The 15,614-nt window shown below is 39.7% G+C and overlaps 1 protein-coding gene and 2 long non-coding RNA genes across 3 annotated transcripts; all 3 read left to right on the forward strand.

Annotated features, from left to right (window-relative positions):
* Positions 1 to 40: 40 nt before the first annotated feature.
* Positions 41 to 2,150, forward strand: LOC144656223 (uncharacterized). Its single transcript, XM_078516465.1, has 2 exons — positions 41 to 88; positions 891 to 2,150. The coding sequence occupies exon 2, from the start codon at positions 909 to 911 to the stop codon at positions 1,224 to 1,226; it is 318 nt and encodes a 105-aa protein (XP_078372591.1). The 5' UTR covers positions 41 to 88; positions 891 to 908; the 3' UTR covers positions 1,227 to 2,150.
* Positions 2,151 to 8,182: 6,032 nt separating this feature from the next.
* On the forward strand, positions 8,183 to 14,708 carry LOC144656549 (uncharacterized). The gene is made up of 6 exons (XR_013571320.1): positions 8,183 to 8,275; positions 10,247 to 10,276; positions 11,915 to 12,044; positions 12,630 to 12,745; positions 14,148 to 14,351; positions 14,428 to 14,708. It is a non-coding gene; the product is annotated as an uncharacterized LOC144656549 (long non-coding RNA).
* LOC144656550 (uncharacterized) lies at positions 9,653 to 10,099 on the forward strand. Its single transcript, XR_013571321.1, has 2 exons — positions 9,653 to 9,794; positions 10,041 to 10,099. It is a non-coding gene; the product is annotated as an uncharacterized LOC144656550 (long non-coding RNA).
* Positions 14,709 to 15,614: the final 906 nt, after the last annotated feature.

Below are 15,614 nucleotides of genomic sequence, written 5' to 3' on the forward strand. Positions count from 1 at the left end.
ACCATCACCGTTTGCTTGGGAACCAGGCCTTATCAGCTGACCGCTTGGTGCCAAGCTACGCGAAGAAAAGAAGGTCAGAAGGGAGAAGGTAGGTCGATATTTCACAAGCGAAATGTTTGGAAATCAAGGTTCAGTAGTTTCTTTGTCAAACTGCTGCATTGCTTTTGTTTTAATTTTATTGCAAATTGATTTTTATATAAAACTTTCGAGGAAATTACGTGAAATTTCCTTCCTTGCTGATCGCGTGACTCTGGGCAGGTCAATGTTTTGATCATGGAATTTCTCTCTGCTGTCCGAATTTTCATCCCCAAACAAAATATTTTTAACTTACAAGGTCGTATCTTTCCCCGAGAAACAGTGCAAGTCTTGATTTCATCATAAAATCCCCCTAATAATACCTAGCTGGTACATGAAGAGTGTCACATTCTAACCCTTTTCTAACCCAACCCTACTTCGCCCCACTTGAGTGCTTTATGTCAACATCACGTTTTCATTTCTTTGCGTCTCAGATTGTTTGGGGAGATTTTAAAGAGAAATGTCTACAACAAGTAGTATGCATCGGATGTGCAAATGAGCTGAGGAAACATTATACTCAATGGGAGCAAGGGGGGGAAGGGCGAGTATATCTTCAAAGTGGGGGGGGGGGGGGCATGATGGTACATGGTGGGCCCTTTCTGGGTTCAATAAGGGTGGCCAGTGAGGGGGCTGGGGCAACACAAAACATGCCCCTACCCAAGATCTACCACTGGAAATGAAAGTCAAGGTCAGGTCGATCTACGTCAACTCGCAGCTTGCAGATTTGACCCCCCACACCCACCCCTCACATCTTAGCTTAGATCTTGAAATTATACAAAGTTGATGATTTTTTTTTGCATTCGGCACGTTTATAGAACCATCTACAGCTAAACATGTCAGAAATAAAAGTTGAACACTGGGACAGTGAAAGAGATGGACAACTCAATGAAGAAAACATGGCAAAGAAGGTAAAGTCACAAGGATATTCATGTAATAAACTCACCTTCCCATCAGGAGCTGGCTTTCCTGATCATTCACATGACGTCGCCAAGAAGGATGCCATACTTGCTGGCCAACTGAAGTTTACTATGTCAGGCAAAGAAGTCATTCTACAGCCCGGAGACATACTGGACATACCTGTTGGCTTGGTACACAGTGAGGCAGTGTTTGGAAATGATGCTCTGACTTTCTTTGATGCCACCAAGTTGTGATCACAAAATACCATGACAGCTAGTCACAGGGCTAGATAGAAGCCCAGCATAGCTACTTTGGCGCCACTATTATCTACGCATACTTTTTATACTCACTCGACTATCAATGAAACAACAGCAAAATGACTTGTGATAATTTTTGATATTTAAATATGGTATCACAAAAATACAACACCCATATCACGTATTAAAGGTGATTTCCAGTCCGTACTGCGCAGACTCAGGGTTTGTTTTCGTTTTTGTTTTGAATTCGTTGAAACGTTACACTTCGGTGAGAGCATACATGAAGTTTTTTAGTCCGCCATTACAGTTCGTTTCGTTCAAGAATTTCCGATGACCTGAAACGTCGGTTTGAAATAGCGTCAAGGTTCTTCTACTCGCTATTATTTGTTCTGCAAGGATATCTGGCGTTAATAATGAAGAAAAAGGTAAGTTTGTCGCAGAATTTTTAGTTTTCTTGTAAACATTCCTTTCGTGTGGGCTCACATAAACATTGCAGCCGAGATTGCGCAGGACGGACTGGAATTCATCTTTAACAGCCAGCTTTGTCAACTGAATTAAATGAATACAGTGAATATATTTTTACATGGTGTCTTCAGCATGTTTTTTGATACTGATTACCAAAAAGTTATTAAAAAATAGAGGCTAGCCTGTGTAGTTTTGGGCGCATTGTCTTGCGCTTTTCGCCTTTCCCAAATGTTGCTATAAAACTACACAGGCACCTGCTACGCAGGCTAATTAGAGGCCAGCTAATACTGTATATTATTCGATTTAGCGCCCTCCTTCCAATAAGTGCCCCCTTTCGAATAAGCGCCCTCCTTTGAATGTGTTTTTGTCAATAAGTGCCCCTATTCCAATAAGTGCCTCATAAAAGATGTGTACAAAATAAGTTAAGTAATTAAATGCTGTAGCAAAAATAATCAGTGATGAGTGAGACTTCCTTTCCAATCAATGCTAACCAGACCAGTATCAGACTTCTTTCCCCTCCTCGCCACCTCCCCTTCCCCTCCCCTAGACGTATAGACATGTAGAGGTCTGACACTCCGGTCTGCTTGGCAGCCAAGCCTTATTAGCGGTGAGCTTAGTTCCCAATCTCCTGCTCCACACGCTTCAAACTTCGAGAATCGAAGACGGGGAAAAAGCAAGAAGGTAAGCAGGTAAGTTCATGTAGAAATTTATATGGAAAACTGGTTCCAAAAGCTTACTTTATCAAACGTTTGCGTAGCGTGTTGAGTTTCATTTACCTTCCCGTTTTTTTTCACGTGACACACGAGGTTGATTTTAAACATTGTGGCTGCAAATTTGTTTGAAGCTGGAAGCTGAAACAGGATTTCATTTCAGAAGGGGAAGCAGTTTTTGTAAGCTAGCTTCCTCTAGTGTAGCCGTTGCTATTGTTTTGGGGCTAGGGGCATTGTTCCTGTTGTCTGTTTTATTGCTACCCGTCCGCGACCCTTTTCAGTGGACAGATCGATGCAACCTTTATATATTAGCTAGAATTATTAAGGGAAGTGGTCATAACAAGTGTACTAGACTTGCTTACAAGTCGAGCTCACAGAGCGCGAAGCGCGAGAGCTCGACTTGTTTCCCCTGCAGGAGAACGCATCAAATGACGTGATTTTGGCGCGAAATTCTCCGAGACGGCAGGGTGTCAAAACTGTCTAGACTTACTATAAGTCGTTCGCTTACTGTCAAGCTGTCAAAATTTCTTTTCGCAAGTACTTGGCTTTTGGAGGAAAACGCCGCTCATTTTCGCGCTTTCGATATGTAGTCAATTTTACACTCGGAGCTCATGGCGGAGGAAAACACTCCAACGAAATGTTATGTTCGCGTCGCTTTGCCAGAAAATATTTGTCTGCAATGTGGAGGGTCAATTGCAAATACGGACTTACGAAGGAGATTGTTTTCTGGCTCGGATAACACCAAAACCGGCCGAAATCTGGAGCTACTTCTTGGAGATGTGCTTCAAGATAAATATGATAAATCGGCAATTATTTGCCGAAACTGTTCAGAGCGGAACGAAACGCTCTGTAAGAAAATTTTTTCAGCAAGGGAGAATTTCCACAAAACACAAGAAATGATGGTGGCATCCAACTTGGATAGCTCCATTCGCGTCAAGCGTTTGACAAAACCGTCCGATGAACGCGAGGACCTCAGTGAAGGTGTGAAAAAATTCTCATCGAAGAGAAGAGCATTATTTCATGCAAGCGCTATTCCAGAAGAAGTCATTAATGATAAGCCTCTTCTGAAGAAAAGAGATGGTAGTACACAAACAGATCCCAAAAGCACAGATACAGAAGTAAACTTAAGCACATCATCCTCCGTCGAGGTAGGTACAAATTTTCTCTCCTTTACAATTACGCCAAAGTGTTGCTTTCAACTTGTATACAAGACTTCTCGGCGCAAAACTCTAGGAGATTCGATATGCTGATCGCTTCGTTTTGCGAAAAACAGAAAGTGTTCCTGCTACGTTCATTAGTGTACGATTTTTGTACGTTTTTTGTACGATTTTTGCCGGCGATAAATAAGCTTACCATCCAATCAATTAAAATCGCGTTAATTTACTTTTGACATGTCAAAAATCAGATATCATATATTCGCAATATAAACTCAACTGTCGACCGCTCTATAGGAAAAGCTAGGCATGTCCTGGAAAAGAGAATAGTTTTAAGAGCACGTAATTATCCAATGAAGTAACCCACAAAAACGAAAAACGAAATTTTATCTCGACTTACCTTTTTATAGGAATATAACGAGGCGTTTTAACAACGCGAACAAAACTTACGCGTAACTTAATTAACGCGAGTTTAAGAGTTCTGGTTAGATGCATATAGTAAACGTGTTAACATAAATAAACCTTCCATCAGTTATTTCTTTCAGTTGTTCACTCGAACAATCTGTTCCTACAGCAGCTGCCGAGATCCCTCGTGTGCGTAGTGAAGCAACTTGGTCTTTCATGAGAGCGACCAGTGGCACAACAACCAAGCAAATGGACAGGACCTCTTCCCTCTCGCCATGCTCTAAATAATCTAAAACGTATGGAGCTACTTCGAACGTCAAGCTCTTTCCCGATCCCGTAGGCGCCGAAACAAAAACGTCTTTTCCGCTGCAGTAAGCTTCGATAACTTTTCGCTGATGTTCACGGGCATCTTTGTAATTTGTCTTTCGTAAGCCATATTCGATTGCCTCCTCAACTGAGTGCATGGTGAAAAAATAAACGAACAAAAACAGAAGAATCGACGAATATCACAACACGACAAGAAAGTCTACGTGCGATATACAGATTGCTGGTTTCATCTTTCACGCGTGATCGATCATTACCTGGCGGGTCTGGCAAGGATCTGGTTTGATTGACGTGAACTTGACAACGCTGTTCTCTGATTGGTCAATTCTACCGGAGGAAAATTCCTCCGGTAATTTTGGCGCGCTGCAAGTGATAAAAGTCGTTCGCACCGGGGTCTACTACCACCAAACCGGAAATGAAAAAGCGAACGACTTTTAGAAAGTCTACAAGTGTACTCGACGAGCACCCACCTTGTGTAGGGGTAGGGGGGTTATGCAAGATACCACCTGTCTGATTAGCCAAATGGACAAAATTTATTGGCTTAAAAATTTGAGTTAAGACTTTCATATTAGGTGTGCATGAAGGTTGCATTGCTAGAGAAATGGCACAAGGATGTTTGAATCTTTTTCTTAGTTTCTACTCCTGATAGAGTAGGGGCTATACAAGGTGGGAAAGGAAGGGTACATGAAGAGACCCCCTGTTGTTTTGTAGAGTGGTGGGTCCTGTCTGAGTACAATAGTTTTGACCATTTCCCTAAGACTATTTTGTTTACCTTTAGGGGCCAAATAGTTCCAAAATTATATTGTAGCCACTGTTAAGTATTATCCAGTCTTCTTGCTGATAGCATAGCTAAAATCTGTCTTTTCTCTCCAGCAATCCCGAATTACATGTAACTTCATACTTCCCACGAAATCTTAATTGGCTTTTGAACCCCCACCCCCGGTATGGATAATTCCTGGAACTACATATTTTTGATTTATGCCCCTGTCAATATTAAGCCCCAGGGTGTGGAGGTGCCCAGTGGCAAGCAACCCATGGGAATTTGACATCATGAAGCTCTCCCAGGGTAGGGATTTTGACATCTAAAATGGTCTGCTGGGTTAGAAATTTAAGAGGAGATATGTGAAATTTGACATTCACTAGGTACCCAGGGGTGGGGAATTTGACTCTGGCTTCCATGAAAATGTCAAAATCCCCTGGGTCTGCCTGCCCTCTCCACCCTGGGGCTAAACATTGACAGGTGCATTACATTTGATAATTAGATCAATATAATCAACATGTATTGCTTTACATTTGATAATTAGATCAATCAACATGTCAGAGTTAAAAGTTGAAAAGTGGGACAGTGAAAGAGATGGGCCACTCAATGAAAAAAGTATGAGAAACAAGTTAAAGTCCCAAGGCTATTCATGTTCAAGATACGACTTCCCTCCTGGCACGGACTTCCCAGACCACACACACAATGTGACCAAAAAGGACTCTATAATCTCTGGCCAGTTTAGGTTTGCCATGTTGGGCAAAGAAGTAATTTTACAGCCTGGAGACATGGTTGTCGTGCCAGCTGGTGTTGTGCACAATGCTTCAGTGGTTGGCAATGAGTCGGTGGTTTTCTTTGATGCCACTAAGTCATGATTGATTAAAAAACAAAAACTTTGAAGAGCTTGCATAGACCAGCAAAGTTTTGTCTGCATTGTGATCAGTTCAATGCACTGAGAGGTTAAGCAGTCCTCTAGCTTCCTCCTTGACCATTTATTCAACAAGGCAAAGCAAAATAATAATGTATACCATAAAATTCCGGTTATAAGCCCTGGGCTTATACAACTTCGTAAGGGGTATTAGGTGGGCTTATAAGCGGAGGGACTTATATCCGGGAGGGCTTATAAGCGGAATAAAAAAAAAAGTTTCAAAACAAGCCACGGGAGCGTCGATTGAATTACGTTTTAAGGTTAAAAACCCATAACAAAGCATCATTTAGCCCTGTTCTGTACTGCCATCAGGCGGAGGGGGGCTTATATCTGGGAGGGCTTATAATCGGATGTATTTTTTTTTGTTTCCAGATAGATGGGCCTATAACCGGGGGGGCTTATAAGCGGGAGGGCTTATAACCGGAATTTTACGGTATGCAAGATTAGATACAGTAATTAGCTTTGTTAAATAATTTTATTTTACAGTCCTAAACACATGTAAACAATTGCAGTGTTAATTCTTTGGCTTGGACTAACAGAATATAAAGGAAAAATACACTTTTAAAAATTATATATAAAATTATATAAATGAAATAATGGAGCCTGTAAACCTTTTTTTTTTTTTTGTTTCTATGAGAACTCACAGAGGTTTTAAAAATAAAGTATATGTATGATGGAGTAATATGTTCAAAGGTCATCTAGCCAGTAGGCTTGACTTCAACTTCAACTATTGACATTCTTCTATGTACACTGTGCCCCCCTCCCCCCCACCCCAAAACTGCCATATAAAATATTATAAAATGTCTGAGTAATTGCACGCGCTGTGATTGGTCAGTTTGACTTCATTATAGCTCCATAAAGCACGCTGCATACATCACGCGCGTGCTTTATTGAGTTATAAATATGCAAGCTGCTTATGTCACGAGTTTTAGCGCGCAATTTCTTTAACATTTATAAAAGAAATAAAAAACTTTTTCCTTGTGCATTGTTGAGTTATATATGCACTTCTCTTGTGTTCTTAAAAATTCCCGCGTGCTTATATAACTCAACAATGCACTCGGGTGGGTTTTTTATTTCTTTAATGGACGTGGTAATCGAAAATTTTAAAATTTATGGTACTTTGGAAGTGGTTGAAGTTAGTTTTGACTCCTAATATAAGCCTCCAATTCTTTCTGGCAGTTCACCATGTTTTTTTCTAGCTTATATCCCAAAAGGTCCTGGAATAACTTTGCCAACCAACCGCCAGAGTACAAAAATCTGGAGAAGTCTAGAAATCTTTGCGTTGTAAAGATATCATTTAAGACAATGTATGAATACTCTCCGAAAATCAGACTGGGAGATTTGATGAAAAACTTGGAGACTCCCAGAAAAAACGTGGAGAGTTGGCAGGTATGTGGCTCACACTAAGCAGTGCCAAACTGCAACTTTTTAAGTCTCTAAAAGGCCGGGGGGGCGGGGGGTAGGTACTCCCTATAATGGCCTATATGGGGAGGCTCCGCCCGAAAGGGGTACCTTTTTCAGGCTTCAGGTATATAAAAGGGTAGGGATTGCACAAATTTAGGTATATGATAGGTATGGAAATCTGTCATTTAGCTATTTAAAAGGGCCTTTAATTAAAATATTTCGAACAGATGCAATTTTTGGCTGTATTATTTTAATTTATTAAGCACTACATAAAAATGACAAGAAAACGTCCTATTTTAAGTCGCCATGTCTCTTAGGTATATGAAAGGGGTACTTTTTTCAGTTAAAGGTATACGAAAGGGGTACAATTTCTGTCAAAATGGTATATAAAAGGGTAAGGGGTTAGCACTTGGGGCGGAGCCTCCCTGTATAAAACTTTTTTGAGTACCCCCCCCCCCCCCCTTGGGCTAAAAGGTATGACATACAGTCACAGCCATCACTTTATATGGAAGTACACCCCCTCCCCTCCCCGCTGGGGCTATGCCAGACCAATAGAAATCTTGAAGAGCTTATTTACCCTTATTCAAACATTTAGATAATCATACGAGTAGGCTAACGTGGCTAGAGGGAGGCTAGTTACGTTGCACTAGACTAGAAATTTTCATGGCAAGTCATTTCCTGGCAGAAGAAGTCTGGGTTCTAGTTATTAAAAACTCGTACCAGACTACCTCTCTGCTGGCAATCTCTCACTCAGAATTCTACGCGCGCTTGTGAAGATGAAAAGATGGAGATGGCGTCGTGTGATCATGAACTGTTGCATTTTCTTCACTGATATTTCCTCTCGTAGTTGGCGGTAAATCAGTCAGTGATGTTAGGATAGTAAACTAAATCATTGGGAGGTGAGTTTTGAAGATCAATTAGGTGAATACTAATCTTTGAAAGTCAGTTTTAAAGACTGCTTCCTTAGACCAAGGCAAGCACGTGGACTGCGATACCATGCACAATCTGTATTCCTAACTTGAGGCTTTATATTTTGTCGCTGGAGACGATAGTTTCGTTCTTAAATAGCCTCAGCAGGATAAATTAAGAAGCTAAAGCTGTGAGAATTATTTTCTTTAGCCACAAGATTCGCTTTTCTTTTCACAAATGAAGAGTGCAACTGAACGGGAAATCCCGGCAAACACACGTGCTTTCGGGACAGCGGGGGACCCGAACGACGCAGAACACAAAAGGCACTTTTGTTATTCAATGAGATGCAAAAAGGTGGCCGGGTATTCTGAAGTTTAGCCCCAAGGCTTTTAATTTCTTGGAGCCCTGAGGAAGAACAAAAAACCCCTTGTATTCTGTCTTGTAGCCCTAGAACCCTGGAGCCTTTAAGCCTATCAGAGGGTTATATGTTATCGTAGGAGGAACTACTGCTAAATACACCTACATACTTACATTGTAAGTAAGTAGTCTCTTTAATTAATTAATTAATTAATTAATTAATTAATTAATTATACAATGTAACTTAATAGTGTAAGGGCCTGTTTACATGATTCCGGAATGACTTTCATTCCGGAACGAGTTCATTCCATCCCCATACATTTCTCTGTATCTGTTTACATGATACCGAGACGAAAGTCAAGTCATTCCGGAATGAGTTCATTCCGGTTTTCATTCCGGAATGAAAGTTTCGTTCTGGAATGACATTTCATTCTGGTATCATGTAAACACAAAACGAATTTCGTTCCGAGATGAACTCGCAACTCATGAAACCGCATACGGACTCCGCAGTTTGAATTCAGAGCGAAAAAACGTAATAGCATTTACCGTTCAGCCCAAAGAAGCAGCTCTATGGTCAAATTACTCGTTAAAATTGCAGATATGGCCATTAATGGGCACAAAAACATGTTTGCGCGAAACATGCACCATCTTGCTTTGATCTCGCGCGAAACATGCGCCATCTTGTTTTGATCTCGCGCGAAACATGCGCCACCTTGTTTTGATCTCGCGCAAAAACCGCGCACGTGAAAATGCCTTTGGTTGAACCGGTCGACTCTGTCATGTAAATGCAGAACGAACCTCATTCTGGAATGAGTTTCGTTCCGGAATGAAAGTCATTCCGGAATCATGTAAACAGGCCCTAAGTAATGTAAGTAATTGTATTGTAAGTAATTATCCAGTAAGTGATGTAGATATTTGTCTCTTAAGCAATGTAAGTAAGTGAACTGTAAGTTGTTGTTTTTTCTGTGTTTTTGCAATTAAAAAAAAAAAAAAAAAAAAAAAAAAGGAACTACTTCTAGTGCCAGGCTCTAAGAAATTGGCTTTCATTGCACTCTTAATCACAAATATTTGTCACTTTTTAAAACAATTTTTTTTTCTTATTTGTTGAAGGCATATATCTTATCTTTTATTCTCCCAGACAATTGTAACAAGGCCATCCCAAAAAAATTCACCCCCCCCCCTGTTAACGAATTTTTCTTAAGAGGTCTTTTGATTCTTTCTGAGGGGGTAAGTAAAAATGAGCAAAAAGTGGTCTTTTTTCTGATGGGGTTAAGAAAAAATCAGGTTTTTCTGAGGGGGGCATCATGTCGGCACTTTGATCTTTTTTTTCTGAGGGGGTAAATGTTGACTTACCTCGTCAACAGGGGGGTGTGGATATAAAATGGAATGGCCCACAAGACACCATGAACTGAAATATTTTGGCACCAAATGATGATTTTGAATCGCTACATTGAAAAGCCATGAAAATTATGTAAAACACTCTAATTTTTTCCTGATGGTGCCTCAAATGCTGAATAGCATAATTATTTATACTTTTAGTTCCATTTTAGTTACACAGTGTTTCTTTCTTTCCCTTGTTATGTTTTGGAATGGATGATTTGAAGAATGAAGTAAATTCACAGACTGATCCACTGGTGAGTTGACTGCAACAACCATTTGTAAATTGTTTTCTGTCCTTAGTGATTAAAGGGTATGGGATAGTAACACCGAAGAAAAAGTAGTTTTAAATTTAATTGTCTGTTTGTTGGAGTTTTGTCTTTTTTTGGCAATTTTCTGATCTTCCAAATAAATTTGTCTGCGCAACAGTTTGCATATGTTTGTTTGTTTGTGTTATGTTTTATTTTTTGCCAATTTTTGATCTTCCAAATAAATTTGTCAATTTGCATTTTGAAATAGCTTTTGCTGTTGGCCTCCCTTTTTCTTAGTAGGTCAACTATTTATCAATAAACCAGTTTGAACACTGAGCAAAACTAACTTTTTCTCAGGCCTGATGATTAAAAGTTCATGCACCACTCAGAATATGCTTTGGTGACGATACAGTATGAAGGCCAACGAGAAACTGTACACTAGGATCTGTCACCTCACTTTCAATATAGGGTGATATATGCACGAGTCCTGCACCTACCTGGGTTTCAAACTATGATCACACTCGTAAGCAGCCAATTTTTCACACCCTGTCAAAATTAAGTCTGAATTAATAACCTAAACTCAATAGACCATTTTACAGTTGTCTTTTCAGTGACCTGGCCTTTGAATGGAAGTGAGGCTGGAGGTGACCTTGTTTTGATACAGACCTCACTGCTTTTGTTGTGTAAATCATGTTGTTCTAATTAGTTTGCATTTACATGATAAAGCAGGGAGGTTTGTATCAATGCAAGGTCACCTCAAGCCTCGCTACCATTCAAAGGCCAGGTTACTTGGCAGGCAACTGTAAAATGGACTATTAAACTTGTGCAATGATGATTACACTTGTAAAATTATAAAATTAATTCATTTTTGGCTGTTTGGCTTAAGAGGACTCAATGCCAAGATTCTGATCAATGTTGTTAAACTGGGCATGAACTTAACATGGAGAACTCATCTTAAGAACTATTCAGAAATCATCCAACACCTTTAAAAATCTTTAGAAACCCCCAGGGTTAAAAATTCAGGCATGAATGATACCAAGTTGACAGGAAATGTAATTTCTGACATTTGAATGAATGAATTAGTCGGAAATTAATATTCTGACGGCACGTTTTAGAGGTTCGGGGGTTGTTATGGGATGTCTAGGTATATATATAGGTTTTGGCGGGAGATTTAGGTCATTCTAGGTCGGTCAGTCCTCGGCGTCCTTGCTTTGTTTTTTATTTTAAGTATTTTCTCACAGATTTTGTTCATTATTGTAAAATGTATTTACTGTATTACTGCACCCTTTCCTCTGGGTTTTTGTGCTGCTGCATTAAATGAAAATACGTTTCCACTTTTTTTTTGGCCACTTATAAAGGGTGGTTTTTAGTGGTTTTTCGTATCTGGCGTAGCACATCTTTAATTTTGATATTCTTGTAAATGGGAGTTGTTCTCCGCATAGCTCAAACGCTGTAATCAGATTATGTCTTTCATCAGATGACTGGCTGACGCAACCTAAATAACCTTTCACATTGAATGTCTTGTGTAGTGTAGTCAGAATTATACACTCCCCTAACTGCTGGGATCTCAGTTGCCATGTTGCCCACTTAACCTAAACCCCAGTTATACTGTAGTCATTCACTTTGCATTTGATATTCAAATAGGTACCCAGGAAGCAGTGGAAGGAAATGAGAAATTTTGTGGTAGAGAAAGTTTATGACCCTGATTGACCAGGATTAACCAGCGAGATTGTAAAGTCTTAAGCTGCCAACTCCAAAAGCCTCTGTGGAAAAGGTATGAGTATAAATTCCCATTTATGTTGTGGAGACCTAGCTATGAGTTAGGGGAAAGGGTAAGGGCTACCACACATCGTTGATGCCTTGGCTTATCCCTTATGTTTCTCAGGGGCAAAAATCCAGGCAAAACTGTCTAAAAATTGTTATGATGCATGTATCAAGTGATGAAATAAACAAAACCTTGAGCCCTTTTCTAAGGGTGGTTATGAAGTCTTTTCCGCTTATTATCTGATGGTACATGCAGTTCAGATGGCTGTATATTCATTTTGGTTTCTTTAGTTCTAATTCTATACTTATATCAATCAATAAACTTTATTTCAATTCGGATTTCCAGAGTAGCAATAAAATGCTAATTTCTCAAATAAAAACAAAAACAACAAAGCTGTGTCATGCTGTTAAATGGCTTAAAAATGTTGGGTCGGCGATTAAGGAATTGAACATTAATGAAGCACTAACAGCACCAATATTAATTCACTCTTGTGTATTTGATATGAAAGTTGGCTAGTATGTATGGTGCTCAAGAAGCTGACTAAAACCTCAGTTTCACTTTTGTTAGAACACTTTGCATTCAATATTCCAATAGGTGCCCCTGAGGCAGTGGAAGATAATGAGACACTTAGTGACGGAGAAAATTGACGACCAAAGGCTGACCAGGATGAACTAACAAGATGTAGATTCTACAAGTACCAGTTTCAAAAGGTACAAAAATTTATTTAAATTTCTTTAGTTCATATATCTGAGCTATTTGAGTGTATTTTCTGAGCTGGAAAACTGCAGCTGAGCTGTTTAGTTTTAATAACCCAAAATCTACAAGCAACCTAGCTAGTCACAACAGCCACCAGTGGCTGGTTCCTCGCCCCCATCACTTCTGTCTCCGTCTCTTGTCTAGCATGGCTGATCCCTACTATAAATTAAAAACTAAACACATTGCAGGACCAGCTACTAAAACTGGCAACAGTAGATAAAACTGTATACCAAGTATGCATGTATCAAGTGATGAAAATAACAAAACCTCGAGCCCTTCATCAAAGGGTGCTTATGAAGTCTTTTCCGCTTATTATCTGATGGTACATGCACAGTCGTGAGGATGGTGGGTTTGTTGTGATTACATTTAGTTGCAAAGCAATAAGCCATTTAAAAAAAAATTCTTTATAAAGAATATAGTAATTACAGGAGGTTGTCATTGGACAAAACTTTATCAGGCATCCTAGATTGTCCCATTTCTTGTAGCCTGCGTAGCTGGTGTATTGTTGGGTTTTAAAGCGCACACAAGCAAGCGGCGAAGCAGCAACAACAAGCGGCGCAGCTGCGAGTGGCTTGGGGAGGAGGAGTTGAAATACCGCCTGCCCAGATGGTTTTTTTTTAGCTTTTGCCCCCTTATTTGCATTTTGCATTCGGAACAGTCCGTACGCCAGCAAACGGACTCACCAAAAAGAAGCCCATCCGGGCAGGCGGTATTTCAACTCCTCCTCCCCAAGCCACTCGCAGCTGCGCCCTTGTGTCGGCTTCGCCGCTTGCTTGTGCGCGCACTAAAACCCAACAATACCACCAGCTACGCAGGCTACATTTCTTGGGACAGCTGATTAACATCTATGAAGAACATAATCAGCAAAGCCATAAATTACTCTGCCTATTGTTTTGTGGTTTGACCTGTCAATGATTTCTGATCTTATGACCATGTAGTAGTACATAGCGTGGAAGTAAATAGCAGGAGTTAACTATTTCAAGATGGCAGCACATGGAAAATATCAAGGATTTGGGTGTAAATGGGGGGCAGACTAAGTTTTGCAGTCAAATGAAAGGTGGACATTCAAAGCTGATGACCTCACAAAAGTTCATGGTGTAAGATGGTCGCCACTAATTTTTCTGCGACAGTGGAAGCTGAAAAAAAAATTACCGGGTATTATGACAAAGTGCTTTGAGTTTATTTAACTATAGCAAAATGAAACCTTCCCGCACTAAAATATATTTTTCTCAAGTGGCAAAATTACAATGGGTGCATTGATACGTTCGTTTAGAGTGTAAGTTACTATCAACTACTATAACCTGTTAAAATTGATGATTATTTGAATTAAACCACTCTTTTGAAATCCTCTTGTAGAGCTCTTAGATGGATGTCCTTGAAAATCCCCAGGGAAGAAGACAAATGTACATTTCGATCGAAGGAGAAATGTGGTAAACAACTTCATGTACGATGGTCAAGAAATGAGACGGTCCTTTTTGTCTGGAGGCTGGGAGTGGGTCCCCTGTTGCAGGGTGCCGCTCGCACACCAACTTTTCCAGCATGTGGGTGGAATTTGTGGATGTAAGTAACATACATTTTTAAAAGTCTGTACAATGAGGTGTCCATCTTCTAACATCCCCTTTTTTTTTCTTTCAAGATGACAATCGAGACTGCAGGCGAGGGTGGCCAGGAATGAAGAAGTTTTCTTTCTTTTAACTGACATGACACACCAAGGCGTCAAAAGCCAATTGTTTTACTTTTGGATTTGTTGTTTTTTGCCTTTTCCCCCTTATCACCTACCGTGGGATAATGTCAATATTAATTTTCATTTTTCTTGATTTATTTTTTGTATTCTTTTTTAATCCACCCATGTGTGTTTTCCAAATGTGTATTTTATTCAGAAGTAGAAATAAAGGCTTTTTGAAAATGTAAGCCGTCTGCATTTTTGAAAGTTATCTTGTTCATTTCACGTACGATAACAAGCGTGAATTTTACTGGCTTACGTCTGCGGAAAAAGTTGAATGGTTCAAACAGGTATAAAAGTCTTCCATACATTTTCTCTATTCTAATTTATGCCCATAAAGCCAGTTAAAGGGACTGTGTCACGGATTTTAGCCAAACTTACTTAGGCATAGGAAATGACCATCAAATTTGTTAAATTGTATAAAATAACCTCTTAAAACAGTGAAGGAATATTTAAATAACACACCAAATGCAAAAGAAGGTACGGATGCCCAAAAGTGTCGAAGATTGAAATGGATTGCGATGTGGGCTTTTGAAATATGGTCCGGCGGAACAGTTTTCAAAGTTAATCTTGTCTGCTTGTAACTTTAATTTATGACGCCCGGGAGACACATTTAGCTGCAAGGAAGCTATGGTTTTGTCATTTAGTATCAAAGAATTAATTTCTTTGCAAAAATTTAGTTTCATAGCGAATATTTGGCAAATTTTAATAACATAAGATTAACTTAGCCGTGACATAGTCCCTTTAAATTCACGCCCGTTATTGTACGTACCATAACGCGACAGCGGGAAAATCCGTTACGTGAATTTATAAAAGTAGTCTCTAAACGCTTAGCACTCAAACGTCGGGATAGTTGTTTTAACATCATCATCATCATTAACATCATCAACTCTCTTTAAACAGGGTTTGTACGCGTCTTGAGAACCCTTGAATTTCAGGAGTTCGATATCAAGGCCTTGAAAGTACTTGAAATTGGTTTTCGGTCCTTGAAAGTCCTTGATTTTTTTATTGAACGTCAAAAGGGATGAGAAGACTGCCAAAATAAGCGATTTTCTTAGTTCTTCAGCAAGCACATCAACGGCACAACAGACTGGAAATCA

The sequence above is a fragment of the Oculina patagonica genome, chromosome 6 (genome assembly GCF_052425735.1).
Source record: "Oculina patagonica isolate OP01 chromosome 6, crgOcupat, whole genome shotgun sequence".
Lineage (NCBI taxonomy): Eukaryota > Metazoa > Cnidaria > Anthozoa > Scleractinia > Oculinidae > Oculina > Oculina patagonica.